General features: G+C 45.7%; 1 protein-coding gene across 1 annotated transcript in view; it reads right to left on the bottom strand.

The window, feature by feature from the left end:
- XPO4 (exportin 4) overlaps window positions 1-18,585 on the bottom strand; it is a 1,090,854-nt gene that overhangs the window by 85,135 nt on the left and 987,134 nt on the right. Inside the window, exon 20 of the mRNA XM_069640448.1 lies at window positions 4,693-4,823. Within this exon, the coding sequence (XP_069496549.1) occupies window positions 4,693-4,823 (131 nt within the window). The remainder of the gene's footprint in view (window positions 1-4,692; window positions 4,824-18,585) is intronic.

The raw sequence follows: 18,585 nt of genomic DNA, 5'->3' as shown, positions 1-18,585 counted from the left end.
CTGAAATAAAGGAAACAACTTACGTATCCTGGAGTACATTGTTATTACACTTTTAATTAGTTTGAAACTAATTGCAAGCCACGTGCCCATTGCATCCTTTTTAAAGAGAACTCATACTTGTGAGAAACATTGCGTTGGACCCTGTGACTTTTGGACACTAAGCCCCATTCACTTAGGATTTGGACTTCTTAAATTGGGATATTATACTTGTGATTGGTTACCATAACTGTATTGCATCTACATTACTTACCTGCATTGACGGATTAAGTGATTTGATTAAGTTTATTAAGTGAACTTAACGGGTGTATAGTTATTTGCATTATAGAGTATTGTGAGATAGTACTATCTGCTAGCTTCATTTTTCAATGTGTTCTAAAGGCCTACATAAATAACTTGCTATAACGGTCTAAATTGAATTGTTTTGTACTAAACTGTGTGGACTCATGGAGGGCCCCTGACACCACTTGCACTCTACTGTGAATAAGCCTTAACTGCTCTCCATTGCTACCTTGCTTGGGTTTTCGCCAACTCTCAGATCTACCTGTTCACCACAACTAGGGTGGCATCCTAAAATCTGTCCACCAGGCCCGTTTCTAGAAAGTCATCTTAACAGACCTCAATGCTGTTTTGGCACCCAGTCCCCCTGCCTCTGTGGAGTCTTTGTTGGACACTGAAGCTATCGGTCTGCCAACCCCCATTACATACACTGCCAAACATTTTCTTCCTTATTTTCAGTGTTGGACCTGCGGTAGGCATTAAAGAAAACACTACCGTCTATCCACAGGAATTACGAATTGCCAGGCCACAACTTAAAGGGAGTTTTGTCCATGGGTTTCGAAACACTGTTGAAGTTGGGTTTAGGAAATGCATGTCAACATGACTTAAGGGATTTGTCCTGAAATGCGTTCAGTCGCTTGCCTAGTCAAAAGAATTAATCAGTTTATATTGCTATAGATCTTACCGCCGCATTTGACACTGTGAATAACTATCTCTTGAGGAGTAAGCCTCAGGGTTGGAGAATACCACATGGATTGTTAGGACTAATTGTGGGTTTACATGCGCATTCAGTTGTACAGGTTATATTGAATAAGGAAAGAGTTCTGTCAAGGGTGCATTTTGGCCCCCTGTCCATTTAATTTGTATGTGTCAGCCCTTGGTAACTATTTGGAACGAATTGAGTTGGTCTCCCCTAAGCTGAATTAACTTGCAGTAACATATGAGTTCTGCAAATGATTTCCTCATTTTTGACTGCACTGAAATAGGTTTACAGCATCTGATCAATGGTTTTGTGAAGTTTGTTACAATTCTTTGAAGATTACTTCACAGAAAACTAAAGAAATGCAATATTACTTGAAGAAAAAAAGCTACCTCATTTCAATGGCGAGTCTTAACTGAGTCCTTGGAGAGGGCAGATTTCATTTGTTTGGGATTTCCCATCCTCTCCAAGCCCCATCAGTCCCAGATGAGGGATTGGTTGCGAACATGTGTGATAGCCTTATCTAATCAGATGATTTGGGTGGATGTTTATTAAAAAGCACCGTTGCAGAACTCAGTACCACTGGTAGCAATACAGTATGAAATTAGTATTCATTCTCTTACCCCAGAGCCAAGTGGAGATGCTTATCTGAAAATCTTTTGTCCATTGAAGATTTCTTTATATTCTGATCTACAGATTTTAGCTCAACCCAAAACTTTTTTTTAAACGAGACTATGTGGAATTTTGCACAACTCAGTTGAATGAGATGGGCATGTCTGAGGAGGATCTTATCACTAAACCATTGAGCTTTAATCAGGGTTTATATAACAGGGACTGAATATCGATCAAAGAGAGTCTCCATGGTTATGACTCGATGTGTCATTTGAGCAATGATCCTAAAAGGTGAAGGATTGTAGCCCCATTTTTACCTATTTACCTGAGTAGTTTGAAAGTCCTTCCTGAAATTTAGGAATTTAGATGAAATTTACATCTGGCAAAACAACAAGTGTAGATTCTGTGATATGACTGATTCCCATGAAACGCTTAAATATTTAGTAATCTCATACACTGCTTTACATGCAAAACACTTGTGTCACTTTGGTAAGTGCACATCTTCCTCACCAAGATGGTGAGGAAGATCTATGGAATGAATGCTTTGCAGGTCGAACTACCTCAATAATTAAAGCGATATTTAGTTTTATAAAAGGTTTACAACTTGATGAGCAAGGCTGAAGCTAGTTAAATTGTTCTCTCAAGATGGTATCAAGAAAATGTTTCTTCGTTTGTATGATACAAGTTTTTAATTTAAAATATTGGGATTTATTTTTCTTCTTAATTAAATGTGTCAATTATTTGCATAGAAGTTGGATGTTTTAGATATTGATGTTTATATAGTCTGTTTATAGTTTTTATAAGTGTTTGTATTTGTTAAAGGTCGTTTGATTAACCATGAAGCAAATTAAAACAAATCTAAACAAGTAACTGAAGAAATAGGAACCTTCCAAATAAAAGAAAAAGCTTAAATATGCCAGACAAACCACAAGCTCATGGACAATCAGAACTGAATGCTTGATTTTGTTTTTTTTAACACTACAAATCATCCTTCGTTACGTGGACAAAACTTTCATTAAAAGGAAATTAACTTTACTGTACAAAAACCAGTGATATTCAGTAAAGAAAAAAAAAAAAGTAAAGTGACGCTTTTGCTGGAGAAAAAAAACAAATGCTACAGTTACGGGTTTTCAAAGCAACTCTGGTCATGGCCTGCACCAGACTATCACCAAAGATATTTTGGCCCTGCCCTGTGTATCATATACCGGGCCCCTTGGACAGAATCTCCGGCAATGTCCAAACAGAATTTACTCAGACACCCTAAAGTGATTCATACTGGCCCTGGCCATTTATCCCCAAGTGTGCGCTGGCCATGGTCTGTGGCCAGTGCCCAGCCTATCCCCCCCCCCTTGCCTTACAAAGTTGTCACTGGTTATGACCCGCGACCACTGTGCCCCACCGCTGGCCATGCCTCAAACCTTCCTAGACTACCAGGGTACCACTCTTTGAATTAAACATGGGCCAGAGGTGACTGTGCCACCCCTTTGGTCATGTCCTACGCCACCCGATGCCTCCCCGAGTAGACACTAGCCATTCTGAACCAAAATGGCCACTGGCCCACATGCTTGGGGCATGGCCTTCCGAATTACCTTAAGAAACGGTGGCACCAGGACCCTTCAAGAGAGCAAGTAGCCCACTTGGACAGAATACCATTTGAAAAACAATTTTGTGACATACTATCCCTCTCTGCGAACCAGCCCCTCCCTGCAACCAAAGGAGGGGTACAACAGGCCTGTTTTTAAAATGTTCACAACAAAGTCTCTCAACAGACAACACTTAAGTTACAGGGATACAATGCAAGCCATTTCAAAAAGATTTTATTAGAGGCCACAAGCAAGATTCACTTGCTTATAGACAACCAATCTGGTTGCCCCTAACTAGGTCCATGAGCCAGGTTCGGGCCCCGGCCAGAAGAAATATCACGACCCAAAGGAGGCAATCAGACAGTCTAATACCTACATATGGATCTGCAGATTGCTTTTGACAAACCCAGATGTGGCTAACCATTGTTTAAATGCTGCTACAGCCATCACCACCTCAATACAAAATACACCTGTAAAAATAAACAATAATAGCAATCCATCAAAACATCATAGACTTAAACATGGATAAAAGGGGAATAAGAATCCACTACAACAAATGTAACATAACAAACCTTTTAGAAAAACGTCCAAAATAACCCTATTAACCTATTCTGGCAGTTTAAATTGGGCATTCCCCTGATAGACCCTAATCTATTTCCTCTAGTGGACCTTGTAACTTCACTGATGGTGAGCATAAGGGTGTGGCGCGCCACCAGTGACATGGATGGTGACATAAGCTTGTCTCAGTGATCCTATAACCCCACACTTCTCTGGGGCAGGCTTCAACCAAATTTGGATGACAAAATAGGGTGCCTCCCTATGACCAGAAAGGGTGAATTAGGCTGAAAAATCAGTTTCCCAGTGAATGCAATTGGCAGTGATTCCACCTGGGGTAGGTGCATGGCAAAGGTGTACAACCCAGAAATGCAAGGAAAGCCAATTGGTCATACCTGAATGTTCATGTTGAACAGAATAGCAAACCTAAAGTGGTTATTTTGGAACTCTAGGAAAGAACATTTACCCCTCACTCCCCACCCATACACTATTAAGTCTTCTGCTTTGAAAAGTACTCAAAAGCTACCATAATTAAAGCATTGGTTCTGTATAAGGGTCTTTTTGTCAGATGTAAATTCAAAAGTGAATTTTGGCATTGCTGAAAGTTAGGCTGGATCGTTAATAAATGATAGCTTTTTCACCCACTGTCATCTAAACAAAAATCCAACACAGACTCTGCTGATCCCATTATGTATTCAAAGAGGCTACATCTGCCCGATAACATTACTTATCCACTTGCTCTTAATGCCGTGAACAGGGTTAAATGTGCAAAGAGCAAATGCACGAGAGGAAGTGCACATGAAATTACCAATATGCAGGTATACAATCAACATGTATGCAGAGTACTTTTATTGATATAGCACAAAACACGGGGAGACCTTCGGTAGTGATTCTGAAATAATGCAGAAAAGGGATGCATTAGTAAACTCATTTTGGGTACACATTAAAAAAAAATGTAAAGGATACGATGTCATCCCTAACTCTAGGGAGTACATCAGGCTCTTGAACAGGTCCTCCGGAAGCTGTGGAATTTTCTCAGGAAAGATCTCACATATAAAGGTAATGAGCTTGTAGTACTGATTACACAGGGATGGAAACTGCCAATAGAAAAATAAAATGTTATCTACAGAATACACACATTAATTACAAGTGTTTGTTCTTTGGAAAAATACAGACTTAATGATCCAGCAAAACATTTAACATCACAATCCTTTATTTTCCTGAACAGCCGCAACCCCTGTAATAGGGTCACCATTTCAAATGTCTTGTGCGCGGCAGTGATTTTTATTGCTGAATGGTTCATACTTTGGGTAGCCAATGTTTCCCATATATTTGATGCTCAGCTTCTTTGTGCATTTGTCTTCCGCTGTAAAAAGGGACCTGCTATTGGTTAACAACTGGCTCCACAATAGCTGAGGATCAGCAAGTAGGGATTGTTCTCAATAGAGGGTACTAGTAAGCAAGATTTAGGAAGAACAGCCACAATCTACATCTCTAGTAGGGAGTTCTCCATCTTTATGTGCAAAACTATTATACTGGTTAACTTACCCAAGAATTTCTGTTCTGATGTCATCTAACCAGCAAGGGAAATAGCCATCTTCATAATACTTTAGAGATTTTGCTCTGCTTGCTTTCCTTTCCAAAAGGGTAATACTACTTTTTTTATTTTTTATTTCATTTATAGGACATTTCTAAGGTGCCTATACAAGACAGAAAAAGGGGGCAGGGAGGTGGTGACAGAACAAGGGAGAAAGAGAACAACGGTCCTACTAGGCCATGGGACACTCGGATTGTGCAAGTGCAGTAACGAGCATTGCGCAGGTGGGGTGAAGTGCCGTTCTACGTGAAATGCGAAGTGCAGGGGTGGGAGGAGAAAGTGCAGGTTAGAGGGTGGGAAGGGTGGAGGGAAGAGGGCAAATACTGAGGGGCAGCCATGAGGGCAAGTGCCAGGGAATGATATGATAGTTTATTTATATAGCGCCTATACACAATGTGTTTCAAAGCGCTTGAAGGCAACGGAGGGAACAAGGGAAAATACAATGACATTCTTACAGGCCATGAACAGTAAGGATGTGAAATTAACTATCGTACTCGGCCTGATGACATTTCAGATAGTGCAAGAGCTAAGACATAGATAAGGGAGGGGGAGCGTGGGAAGGAAATGGAAACAGACAGGCAACTACCGTACTAGGCCCGACGACATTTCTGGTACAGCCGGAGAAAAACAAGAGGTGAGAGAGAGGGGTGCAGAAAGGTAGGGGGGGAACAAAACACGCGACTATCATACTAGGCCTGACAACATTTCAGATAGTGCTGGAGGGGCGTGGGGAGGAAAAAAACAGTAAGGGGAGAGGGCAGGAGACAGACAAGGTTGCCATCATACTACGTCCAGGGACAATTCTGATAAAGTGCATAGAAGAAAGTAAGGGGAGGAGATAGGAAAAGGGAGAAGGGAAAGGAGGAGAGACCAGAGAGTTCGCAGTCAAAAGGGTGGAGAAGCAAGAGGGGAGAGTGAATACAATTGCAGAAGTCAGTAGTAAAACATAAAGCTGCAAGCCAGGATACAAGATTAAGATGGGAACAGCATATTTCAGGGCCACAATGAGTACAATATGCAAAGGAAGTCCAGCATGAGAGTTGAGAAAGGGTGACGCACCGTGAATGAATGGAGTCCATAAAAGCCAAATCCAGCTTTGTCCACAAGACGGTGATGATGAAACCAGAATTTATCAGGAGAGACTCCTGCAGAAGTATGCTTGAGGTGGGTGAGGGGGGGAGCAGGGTGGAAGAATCAAGCAAAACAGGCAACACCTGTGTGCGAGAATGGTGGGGGCAAGTGGGGGCACAAGGGAGCACCACGGGGGAAGCGGGGGGGGGGGAGGAGGTTTATGACCAGTGGGGACAGAGGGAGTAAACACATGTTGGTGCATGCCTATCTGCTGTCTGGGCAGGGGGTTGGGCCCTGGATCCTCCTGGTCCGAACAGGAATTGCCCTTTTCTTCGTCTGCCCTTTGCTTAGGACGCCCGGGCGAGAGACGCCCTTGATATAATAGTGAAGAGCAGGAAGGAAGAGACAGGGCTAAGAAGGTGGGTGGTGCTTAGGCCAGGTGACCTAGATCCACTTGCACCTGCTCCCCATCTGCAAAGGAAAAGAGGCTGGAGGGCTCCTTAAGTAGGGAAAAAGAGCAGCAAGCAGGAAGGCACCAGGTGGGCGGGGCTTGCTACGTGGTGAAAGAGCTGCAGGCAGGCAGGAAGGCACCAGGTGGGCGGGGCTTGGGGTGAGGGTCTCCATGCTAAGTGCTGGGAGGGAGGGAAGGCTGGGAGGGGGGCTGAAGGCCTGTAGAACTCAGAGGGAAGGAATAAGTTACTTACCTGTAACTCTGGTTCTCCAGCATTGGTCAGACTGGGAATCCTCGGTAACAGAGCAGTTTAAATTTAAACTGAAATTCTCAGTCACTTTTGTGCTTCATTATAGTCCTTTTTGGGTCATACTGCCCACAGCCTATAGGAACACCTCCCTTACCTCCTCCCCTGTCAGCCATCTTCAGATTTGGCAAGTGCACGCAAGTGGCAGTAAGAGCCAAAAGACAAGCCATGCGCGGTAGGTGGGAGAATCGCATGTGAATGTATTAAAGATACTAATGGTGGAGAACCGGAGTTACAGGTAAGTAACGTAATCCTATCTCCGGCATTGGATATTTTATAGATTCACATGCTGTGAATAGATTACAAAGCCGAATTACAACAATACATATGGGCGGAAGCAAGCTCCCAGTATAACTTATCACTGGAGACTTACTAACATCACGCAAAAGGTTTCTGCAGAACCGAATGGCCAACTCAAGACTCTTCTGCGGAATCTGTCGACACAGTAGAACCTGGTGAATGTATACACCGATCGCCAGGTGGCTGCACGGCAGATGTCAGGCAGCGGGATCCCAGAGAGAAACGCAGTAGTTGCAGCCACTGTTCTGGTGGAGTGCGCCCAGGGGCCCGTTTGGTAGAGGCCTGCCGGCCTGCTGGTGGCAGAATGAAATACAGGCTGTAAGCCTATCTTGAAATGGAGGACTTGGAGAGCGCCTTCCCAGCCCCAGAAGGTTCAAATGCAACCAACAGTTGATCCGTCGTACGGAATGATTTAGTTCGTGCCACATAGTACTTGAGGGCGCGCCCCACATCCAGAGTGTGCAGGGTTCGCTCCACTGGAGACGTCGGTGTACCAAAGAAAACTGGCAAAACCACCCGCTGATTGAGGTGAAAATAGGATGGCACCTTTAGCATAAAGGTCGGGTTAGTACGCAGAATGGCCTGGTCCTTGTGAGATGTCAACTAGTATGGTTTCGAGAAAAACACCTGGATCTCACTTCATGGCCACCAAAAACGCTGTTTTTTCATGAAAGACGTTTAAGGAATGCCTGGCGAGTAGCACATTTAGCTCCCACGCTGGTGCAGTGTGACGAAAAGGTGGATAAGACTGAAAACAGCCCACGCAAGAACTCCTCCACGAGCCGGTGAGACCATAGGGACGGCACCGCTGTGGAGCGATTGTACCTGGAGATTGCTGCCAAGTGCACCTTAATCGAGGAATTTTTCAAGCCAGATTCATCCAGGGACAACATATTAGGCAACAGCTCCTCCGGCTGGATGGTGTGATGTTGCAGTTGATGGGTCCTGCATCATACCTGAAAACATTTCCGCTCTTGTAGCACTTCAAGGTGGACGGAGCTCTTGCTCTGGCCAGGAACTCCGGGCAAGCTTGCGGGAGGGACAGAGCCCCGAACTGTAAGAACACAGAAGCCAGGCCATCAGATAGAGAGGCCGGGTCGTGGTGCAGAACTGCCCCTGGTTCCTGGATAGGAGCGATTGGTGCGGACACAGCTTGATCGGCACCGCTGACGAGAGGGCAAGGAGATCAGAGTACCAAAACTGTCTCGCCCACGCAGGGTCCACTAATATCAGTTTGCAACGATACAGTCCTAAAGTGTGTAGAACTGGAGGCACCAGAGGAATTGGGGGAAATGCCTACAGAGAATTTCCCCTCCCACAGAAACGTAAAGACATCCCCCAAGCTTCTTGGTGGGGAAAGCTGCTGGCAAAGGACTTGCAGCAACTGTTGTCGTAGGTGGCAAAAAGGTCGATCTCTGGAGTGCCCCACGTCTGAAACAGGCGAAGCTGGTCGTCGTGTACTTGCGAACAGTCGTCATCTGGGTGCCGTTGAGACAGTACACATTGTGCAGAAGGGCCGCTATCCTCTTGTCTGAGGGTCTAGCTGTGCATGTCTCAAAGTCTAGCCTTGCTCCGAGGTAGAGTGCCTGTTGAGATGTAATCAGGCACAACTTGGGAAGTTGATGGAGAACCATAGTTGCTGTAGAGGCTGGATGGTGGTGGCAGTGTTGGTTTCTGCCAGCGGATAGGAGGAACTCTTACCAACCAGTCATCTAGACACGGTAGACTAACACCACTCCGCCGCATGTGAGCCACCACTGGCGCAAGGCATTTAGTGAAAACCCGCGGAGCAGACCTCAAGCTGAATGGAAGGGCCTTGAACTGATAATACATTCCTGCCACCATGAAGCATAGGTAGCGCCAGTGTGAGATGCGAAAAAGGGGTGTCAAAGTATGCGTCCTTGAGGTCGAGGGGCGCTAGGAAGTCACCTTTTTGCCGCTGGGACAACACCTGCTGTAGCATGACCATGCAGAATGTTTGTGCCTTTAGAAACTTGTTGAGCACCCTCAGATCTAATGAGGGTCTCCAACCCCCTGGCTTGTTGTGCAGTAATTCTTTCCTTACCAGAAAGTAGCGGGAATATACTCCTGTGATCAGCTCGTCTTTAAGGATTTCAAATCAGGCACACACCCGGGTCTCGCCTGCACAGATGAAATACTTATTTATTATGTGTATAGGGTCAATATTCTGAGTGATATACCACTCATATCACACCCTTCTCAAAATACCCCCAGGTCACAGTGGACCAGGAATCGGGCTGGCTGGCAGAGGTAAATATTTATTTAAATTGCAAATCACACACATATATATATACATATGGGGCAGCAATCACCAATGTGGTGACAAAACAATTCGGAAAGCAAGTAAAGCAATTGAATTCACTTATAGCAGAACAGAATAGAAAACACAGGGAAAAAACAGTTTTGGTTGGTGAAAGGATGGCGCTTAGGGTAAAGTTTCCCCTGAAAAGTTCATAATTCACAAATGAGCAATTCTACACAGATGTAAGTAAGCAGCAGGTATTCAGGAATGTAGAACAGTATAGTGTATAGGGTTTGAATATAATCTTCCCTCCCCAATCAAGAGAAAACGTTTTTGGAATTTTAAACTTGTAAATGACCATTGAAAATGGCTTAGAAAACTATGAAAAGTGTGCAAAAATCCTTAAACTGATGTAAATTCCTGTGAGAGCAGCACTGAACAGATTCTAACCAACATGAGTTACAAGATGAGCAACAGAACACACTTTAAATCCGAATGGAAGTTAAGAAACACTTTGAATGGGAAAAGACACGTGTAAAACATTTGCAACATTGCAAATTTGCGCCTACATTTTACTATGCGATTTTTTATATAAATGGGTCAAATACACTGTTTTGCGGTTGTGGATGTAGCTACGGGTATTGGGTTTAACAGAGTTGAAATTAAGTCTCTAGCTATAAAATTGAAGAAGTTATGTAAGTTTTAATGAGAGTAGTTTTTGAAACAAAATAGAACAGAGAAAAGCACAAATTCGGTTTAAAATGACAGATTGGTTTTATTTAAACTATATTAATGACTAAGAAAAAGAAGAATGCCACCCCATGAATCTCCACAGTTACGCACGGCCGATTGTAACCCTTGACGTGGCAGATACTCTGTTTTTCGGGATGGGAATTAATTTATTTAATCCAAATCACTAATGGCTTATTGGTCTAATGAAACAATTGAAAGAAATGCAGCGCTAACACTAGGGATTACAAACAGGGTTGCAAAAATGGTTCTGACAATATTAGAGGTTCTGAGGTTAAAGGTGGGATAGGTTATAGATTGGGATAGGACAATGCAAATATACTATGGGTCACTAGGATTCCTATTGATACTTACAGGCCACTTGTAATTTAAGATTGGACCGTCTGGTTTTGGTCATCACGGATCAGGTCTACAGGCAGCAGGACACATCTGGTGGAATTGGATCAGCTGGGCGGTTCTGGTCAAATGGATTGCACCTCAGATTGGATTGGATTGGCCCTTCTGGTCACTAGACATTATAGATTAGTGGGATGGCGAGTTTCAGTAGGCAAGCATGAATGGTAGCAAGCCAAACTGGATCAGAATTATTTCCCTGAAGTTTGTTTGGGATGGTTTCAGGATTTGGGCCTAGCTGAAAAAGAGTTCAGCAAATGCTGGGCCTTGGCTTGGTAAAGAAGTCTGGAACAGGAACAAGATGAAGAGTTCTGGAACAGGATGTAGAACTCAGGAACAAAGTGCCGTGCAGAAATCAGAGGATGTAGTCAGGAATCAGTGTGTGTCTCTGTGTGGTGAAGTTCCCATATTTATCATGCCAAGTGACATCACTCAGTTTATGGTAGAGGTAGAATTTCAAATCATACCCACACGGCTGAGAAAGCTCAAAGGCACTTGCCTTTTTTCTGGGTGGAAGTCAGAAAGAGCTGTCATATTTTATGATGTGATTTGGGAACTCCCAGAATTATTTCAACCACAATTTAACTTTCCCACAAATGCACATTTCTATAATTATGCCCGCTAATAAAATCGGACACATACCTTGCATATTTTGTGGGTTACCCTTACGTCCAATTCCCATCTCAGTGAGAGCTGCCGTTGTCGTTCTGTGGAATTTTGTCAAACTTAATCATAAAGGTTTGGCCTAACAATTCCTAATTCAGTACATATATGGACAATTACCCCTAGAACACAGGTATACAATATTACATTTGCAGCATCAATAGCTTCGCCACAATTATTATTTTTGTGTTACTTTTGTTCCTTATGTAGTACATGGTTCACACACGTCTTAACAGAAAGAGCATACAATCAGATTTATAACCAATTTTTAGATTTGTCCTCCTTCATGTTGCAAAGTTAAAGGTTTTCAAAGCTTAATCACAAATATGCATTTTAAACAAATGTCTTTAATCCGTTTTTTTTTTACTTCTTTGAACTGGCAAAAGCTGTCAAATTCCTTTGATAAGGGTGGGATTCAGAGGGAAGTTTGCAGCCCCTCCCCTGAAGGGATCAGTGTTCAGCCTGCCATTGTCCTTGGCTGGCCCACAGACGAATGTCTAATGAGCTCATTGTTCTAAATATGCGAGAACAAGCAGCAGTAATTAAGCCTTCCTGCTATCAGGGGAGTGTCAACCTGAAGTGTCAATCTTTCCCAGGCTGGGCACTGCCAAGTCAGACTTAAAATAATTCCAAACTGGGTTTTGACTATAAGATTCACCTAAATCTTTCATTATAAACAGATAAAAATGAACACAGTTTATAGGGGATTTTGACATTTAAAGAATTAGGCCTGTCACAGACAGGCGATTTTTGCCCTTCTTCATGGAAAAAGCACATTTAAACTGAATCCTTTACATCAGAGTTTCCTCTGTAGCACACACATATTATTCAGCACCAGTCCTTCTCTTAAGTGCTGGGATTTATCTGCAGTCTGGATGTAGGCATCCAGCCTTTGCTTGGAGTTTTCACTGCACAGCTGACATTGTTGCATGTTTTGCCATTTTTAGCTGCATTTTTCCTGTGGAACTGAAATAAATGTTGCTGGGCTGCCTTTTTCATGAGATACATTTCTTAACTGCTGTCAGTCAATGAAGCCCGGCTTCTCTGGCCACACTGGAGGATCTGTAATTCTTTTTCTCTCAATGATTCACTGAAAAATGAATGGATCTAGCGCCAAAACAGCACTTTGAAGGTTGCAAAGCTGCATTTCAAAAGGCACTTTTGGTTTTTAGCCCCATTCTGTGGCCTGGCTTCATGTTAAATGTAACAGCACCCACTGGTATGCTCCCGCAGCGAGTTCTGTTTTTAACCCCCCACTTTGACTGTGTGTGGCAGGGGTGTGCAGCTTTTTGTGATTGTGACCCATGCACAGTTTTACAGATTTGTGCGGGCACAGGGGTTAGTGCATCCATTTCTGGCTGTTTCTTTCCCTATTGGTAAAGGGGTGCAGTGAGGCACATCGGCATGGGTAAAAATATCCCACATCGTTCCTGGGAACCTTCTCCACTGGACCCTTCTGACGGGACATCGGGCCGAAAATCTGTGGCCTTGAGCCAACCCTGCCTATGTAAGACCGCTCTGCGTTTCTCCTCCTTGCTACGGAGTGCGAGGTCCTGCAGCCTCTCTCTGATATTCAGCATTTCCTGGAGTCCTTGTCAGTGCAGGGCTGTTGCAGCCACTTGGAAGAGGTAGGTGCAATTGCTCATTGTCCTCTGCACTTCTAGTGAATTGTGGGAGCATTTCTGACAAAATTGCAAAAATAGAAAAACAAAATTAATATATTTCGGTGTGTGATTGCCAGTATTCGAAGTGCTTCCACATTGCACTACTTGGCAGTGTTTGTATCATCCTGCTGCACCATGTAATTTTGAATTTATTTGAATTTTTGCCTGCAGACTCTTTGCATCATGCAGTACTTTCAACATGGCCGCCCTGGCCTCATCTCTATCTGAGGCAGTGTGTGCCTGCCTGCCTGCCTCTCTCGTGCTCTGTCATTGGCTGGGGAGTTGCTCTTCCTGGCCAATGAGGGACCAGCAGGCTTTGGCCGGCTCCTCACCAAAGGCCCATTCTAAGGCCCCTGTCTGCTCCCTGTCCGCTACCAGAACACTACATGAGACTATTGCCACAACCAAAACCTCGCAGAGGTTGCTACCCCACTCAGCTATGTAACTGGACTACCAAGACTCACTCACCATGGGTTAGTTCCTTCTTCTGATGGTCCCTTTCCCCTTCATGGGTCCTTCACTCCCTTATCTGCTTGTTCTCTCAGTTCTCCCTGTTATGCTCTCTAATTGCACAGACTTCTGCACTCACCTCTCTAACTTCTCATTCATACTTTGATTCTATACCTACTGTGCCTTTTCATTTAATTTTGAAAGTCAAACTTGGGTGTGTTTTGCATTTAACTTGCCCACTGTTTGTAACCGGCTAGCAGTGACTGTTCCATACTGTGGTGTTTGCATACTCCTTCCATTGCCTCCTCGCTTTACTCAGCAATGGCACTTTATCTATTCCAACTGCTTCTCTAATCAACTATCCTTCCCTTCTCACCAAGTCTGGGAAGAAGTTTAAAAAGGATATCTTGGCCTCCAATCTAGGTCTCTCTATCGCTGATACCTATTCCAGCGCCTCTTCCAGACAGACCCTCATCGACATCCTCTGTCATTCAGGCCAATCTCCTCCTCTTCGATAGGTGGTTACCTCGCCTCATCAACTTCCTTTCATCTCTGGCTGTCCCCTCTCCTCCCTTGGCTACCTTGCCCTCTCTTCTCTCCTCTTCTGCCACACATCGGGCTCCTCCCACAACTCCGCAGAGCGTACCTCTGATTTTTACCCCTCCCTGGATTGTCTTTAAGGCTGCAACCTTCTTCATTTTGCCACGCTCAACTCTCGCTCTGCTGGCAAACACTCCTCTGATGTCTGCCAGCTCCTGTAAGAACTGGACCTTGATGTCCTCAGTCTTACTGAGATATGGTTCACGGCCAGCTCTGTCATGAGCTCCGACACTCGCCTCCCTGATGGCTTCAAGATCCTCTCCGTACCCAGATCCACCCGACCCGGAGGGGGTGTAGCCCTGATCTTTCCCCGAGTGGATTCCTGCCACTATCATTCCCACACAAACATACTCCTCTTTTGAATGCCTCGTCTACAGGCTCTCTCTCTCCTAGCCACTCTCTTACTGTTGCTACTCTCTACCGGCCCCCTGGTCAAAATACCTCTTTTCTCTGAGTGAGCAGACGTCTCTGCCACCCTCCTTCCCTCTACCATTCAACTCCTCCTCCTTGGTAGCTTCAACATCCATCTTGATTCTCCCTGTTCCTCATCTGTGTTCTTTCGCAACCTCTGCGATTCCCTCTCCCTCTCGACTCACTCTGCAGGACACACACTTGATGTCTTGTGTCTTGATCCCCTCTGGCCTCCCCCTCTCTATCCCCATGACTACTCCTCTCCTGGATGGACTACTGCCCCCTCTTCTCTCATCGCTCCCTCTCCCCCCCCCAAGCCAAGCCTATCCCAATATTGCCACCTACCTTCTCTGACATCCGGCCCATGAAGCGTGTGTCAGTTGAGGCTTTCGCTGACACCTTCTCTCCCTACCCCCTCCTGCTGACTCTCACCCAGACACAGCCCTGTCCCTTCTCTACTCTTCTAGTTCCGATACTCTTGATGTTCTTGCCCCTGTCATGAGGATCCGTTTGAAGTCCAAAGCCAAGTGCAATTCCTGGCATGACTCCGACCTAGCTACACTTAAACGTAAGTGTAGGGCGCCTGAGAGGAAATAGAGAGCTTCTTGTTCATCCTCTGAAACTGGCCAAACTCTTTAAAATCTGCAAGGAGCTATCCAACCCTGCTGCATACTCCACCCCTCCTCTTTCCTCCCAGGTACTTTGCAATGCCCTTGCCTCTCACTTTATCTAAAAAACCCAGGAAATTCTGTCCTCCCTCCCTCCTCTCCCCTCCTCCTCTCCGTCTGCGCTTGCTGACCCACCTTCAACCACCCCCCCCAACCTCTGTCATCCTTTCCTCTTTTCTCCCCTGATGAGGTCGCTAGACACATCGGATCTATGAAAGCCTCATCAAAACAGGTTCATCCCTGTTCCTCTAAAATCATCAAGGACCACATTGATACCCTCGCTCCAGCCCTTGCCGATTTTTGCCTCAGGATCCTTCCCCTCCCCTCTGAAGCACTCCATTGTGCATCCTCTTCTCAAGAAGCCCGCAGCTGATCCTTCTTGTCCGGCTAACAATTGCCCAATTTCCATTACTCCCTTTCTGGGTAAGCTCCTGGAAAAACTGGCCACCTCTCAACTTAACCTTCATTCAGATTCTGTTGGCTCTCTCCATGACCCCCAGTCTGGCTTCAGAGCTGCCAGAAGCACGGAAACTGCTCTCCTGAACATCGGTGAAGATCTGCTCTCCAAACCTGACTAACATTCCCTCTGTCCTCATTTTACCCGATCTCTCTTCTGCTTTCGACACGGTCAACCATATCACCCTGCTCAACCGTCTCCGTGATAACCTGGATATCACCGATCAGGCTCTGGCCTGGCTGACCTCGTTCCTCTCTGACCGACCCTCCCAGGTACAACATGGGTCCTTTCTATCCATCTCCCTCTCTACATGAGGTGTTACCCAGGGGTCAAAACTTTCGCCCTGGCTTTTCAATACCTGGCAACTCTCGCCCACTGCATTGCCATTCTCTGCTCAAATTTCCAGTGCTATGCTGACAACTCATTTTCAGGTTGCTGCCACCTCCTCTCCGTCTCTCATCTCTGATTTCCTAACTGGCATTCAAGATTGGTGAGCCGCCAATGACCTTCGTCTAAATCCCAACAAGACTGAGATCCTCCTCATCGGTACACCTTCACCATCCATTCCCATCACTGTCTGGCTGGCCTCCTTTGGCCTGCAAGACCAAGAACCTCAGAGTCATCTCAGACACCACACTTTCCTTCTCTGCCCACATCTCCGATGTCTAAAAAGTCTAACTTCCTACTGCACCTCCTCAGAGGTACACTGCCTTTCCTCTCCTTCCCCCAGAAGCTCATTGCCTCCCAAGCTCTAGTTCTCTCCAGGTTGGACTATTTTAACAGCCTCTTTCTAAGTCTTCCTGTCTCTACTCTTTTCCCTTTACAACTAATCCAGAACAGGACTGCAAGACTAGTCCTTGGCATCATGCCCTGTGATCATATCTCTCCAGCTCTGAAATCTCTTCTTTGGCTCCCAGTGGATGCACGGATTAAATTCAAAACCCTCTGCATTGTCCACAAGGCTTTCTTGCGTCTGGGGCCAAAATACCTTCAACTATTCCTCTGTAAATACCTCCCCTTTCAAGCTCTTCGCTCATCTACCTCTAACTCCCTCTGGGTCAGTTGTTTTTCAAAGAAACTAGCTTGGGGTAGATCTCGGTCTTCAGCCTCCCTTAGGAACAGCCTCCCTGCCACTCTGGAACTCGAGGAGCACCATCTCTGGTTCCGGACGCACCTCAAGACCCTCCTCTTTGCTTCTGCCTTCGACCCCCCCTCGCCCCTGATGATCCGTTTCTCTCTCGGCACCGTGCACCTGGCCACCCTCTGTCCTCTGGGCCCAGGTGCCTGCTCACTCTGCCACCCTCCCGCACTGCCTCCGGACGACCCCTTGCACTGGGGTCTGTATCTGTACCCATACAGTCCCCCACGCCCCTTTGTTTTCTTCTGGACTTATCAGACATACCCTGTCTGCTGCCTTAAATACAGCACTTGCCACTTGCTGGCTGCACTACCACCGTTTATTGCCTTTATTATTTATCGGTTTCTCCTCTGCTCCGCACTTTCCACTTCTCCCCTCTTCCATGCACTTTTTATCTATCCCTTTCCCATGCACTTGCGCGTTCTCAATGTCACTGGGCCTAGTGAGATTGTTGTTTTGTTCTCCCCTGTTCCCCTCCCTTGCCTTGTCATGCTCTGAAACACTTATGTACGAGCGCAATATAAATAAAATATATAATTGCCAAGCTGGCGAAAACCAGTGTCGGTGATGTCTACAGAGATAGTAATGCCATGGTTTAATGCCAACCCGCCTTCATGGAAGATGTCCAAGGGTTCTTGCTTTTTGTAATCGGGCAGGAATTTCAGCAAGGAGCCCAACTAGTACCACAACTTGCGGTCGTAACTTGCGATTATGGCCATTGCATTAGCCGATTTGATAGTCGTGGCAGCTGTGGTAATGATCCTCTAACCGAAGGCGTCAAGACGTTTGCCCTCATTGTCTGGGGGAATAGAAAAGGACGAAGATGGGTTAGCCGACCTTTTCCTGGCAGCTTCCAGAACAACAGAATCTGGTGTGGGTTAAGTGCAAAGGCAGGCGCAGCACTCTCTGGTCCTCTGTACTTTTTATCGAACCAGTCTTTTTTAGCTGGGGCAGTTGCGGGATGAAGCAAGGCGATTAGGCCATCCTCCCAGATGTCTTCTAGCAGTGGTATAGACATGACAGATTTCCTGCGCTGCTCCCTGCATTGGTACAGGACGCTCTTTTCACGGCTCCTCTGGTGCAAGGTCGAACTTTGTGGCCGCCCTGGACATGAGCGCGTGGAAGGCCCATAATTCATCAAGGGGTGAGTCCCTGAGCGGAACATCATCTGGTTTCCCATCAGCGGTGATGAAATCCTCAAACTCATCAGTGTGGGTAGTGTGCGGAGCTCCCGTCGGGATCTGTGTCTGTTACAGCATCTGCTAGCCACTCTGGTACTGAATAGTGTTTTTCCTTCCTGGTGGGGGGCAAGGGATTTCATCCATGTCCCTGGAAGGCCGGGGACATCTGTGCAAGGTCACCCGATAGGTTCAGTAACCGGAGCTGGTGAAGGTAGCAGCGGTTGTAAGATTGCCACCAGAGTGGCCAGAGTAGTAAAAATGTCCAGTGACATGTTTCTTTGTGGAGGCAGTGATGGCTCTGGTGGGATGGTTTGTGGTGAATGCAGAGGGGTTAAGGATTAGCACCCTTAACCCCTCTGAATTAAGCACAAACCATCCTGATCAGACCCGGTTCACCCCCTGGTGAACTTCTGGGAGTGGATGCCCTGGCCAGAGATGACTGTGGTGACATAATGGTCACCTTCCCTGCTTCATCCACGTCAGATTGGGATAGAC

The sequence above is a fragment of the Ambystoma mexicanum genome, chromosome 7q (assembly GCF_040938575.1).
Source record: "Ambystoma mexicanum isolate Mex_15411 chromosome 7q, UKY_AmexF1_1, whole genome shotgun sequence".
Lineage (NCBI taxonomy): Eukaryota > Metazoa > Chordata > Amphibia > Caudata > Ambystomatidae > Ambystoma > Ambystoma mexicanum.
This window is presented reverse-complemented; position numbering and strand designations above follow the sequence as displayed.